General features: G+C 27.8%; 1 protein-coding gene across 1 annotated transcript; it reads right to left on the reverse strand.

Moving 5' to 3' along the window:
- Positions 1-12: 12 nt before the first annotated feature.
- On the reverse strand, positions 13-185 carry LOAG_16197 (hypothetical protein; the record flags this gene model as incomplete). The annotated part of the gene is made up of 1 exon (XM_003151685.1): positions 13-185. A coding segment is annotated over one exon (171 nt), but the record flags the coding sequence as incomplete, so codon positions are not given.
- Between the last annotated feature and the right edge of the window lie 521 nt (positions 186-706).

Consider the following 706-nt stretch of genomic DNA (forward strand, 5'->3'; position numbering starts at 1 on the left):
GGTAATAAATACTCGGTGAATTTATCAATCTCTCCCCCATACATTTTAACATTCGTGTAAACTTGAGCTAAAGGTTGCGCTATCTTTTTCAATAATTTATCACAGGAGCTACCGTATGATGCTACACCGAGAAGTAACCAACGTCCGTTATGAAGTTGCACCATCAGACCACCACCGCTATCACCCTGAAATGATCGGATAACGATGACAAGTTCAGTTCTGAACATTTCAAGCCTGACCAAAACAACATGATATTCTGGAAATGAAGATTAATAAATGAAAAAATTAAAATCTCTAAATAATAGATGATGTAAATTATAATCGAAACCGCTTAATTAATACAGCTCAGATAATAACTCAAAATATTTATTTATTGGCTGGATAACGGATGATTTGGATTATTTTATTTTCAGTCTAAGAAAATGTACAATTTAATTCCTACAATAAACAAAGTACCGAAAGATTTAACTTCCAGACTTTTGCTAGCGTCATGGATGATATTGTAAATCAAAAAGAAATAGATGATAAAGAAGGAAGAAGATAATTATCAGTCAAATTGGGTGAACGATCGAAATATAATAAAAATGATCGAAAATAATTTCAAATATTTGGCAAAAAATATATTCTTAACATTATATATATATATATATATATATATAATATATATATATATATATATATATATATATATATATATATATATATA

Source organism: Loa loa (genome assembly GCF_000183805.2).
Source record: "Loa loa unplaced genomic scaffold supercont3.4683, whole genome shotgun sequence".
NCBI lineage: Eukaryota > Metazoa > Nematoda > Chromadorea > Rhabditida > Onchocercidae > Loa > Loa loa.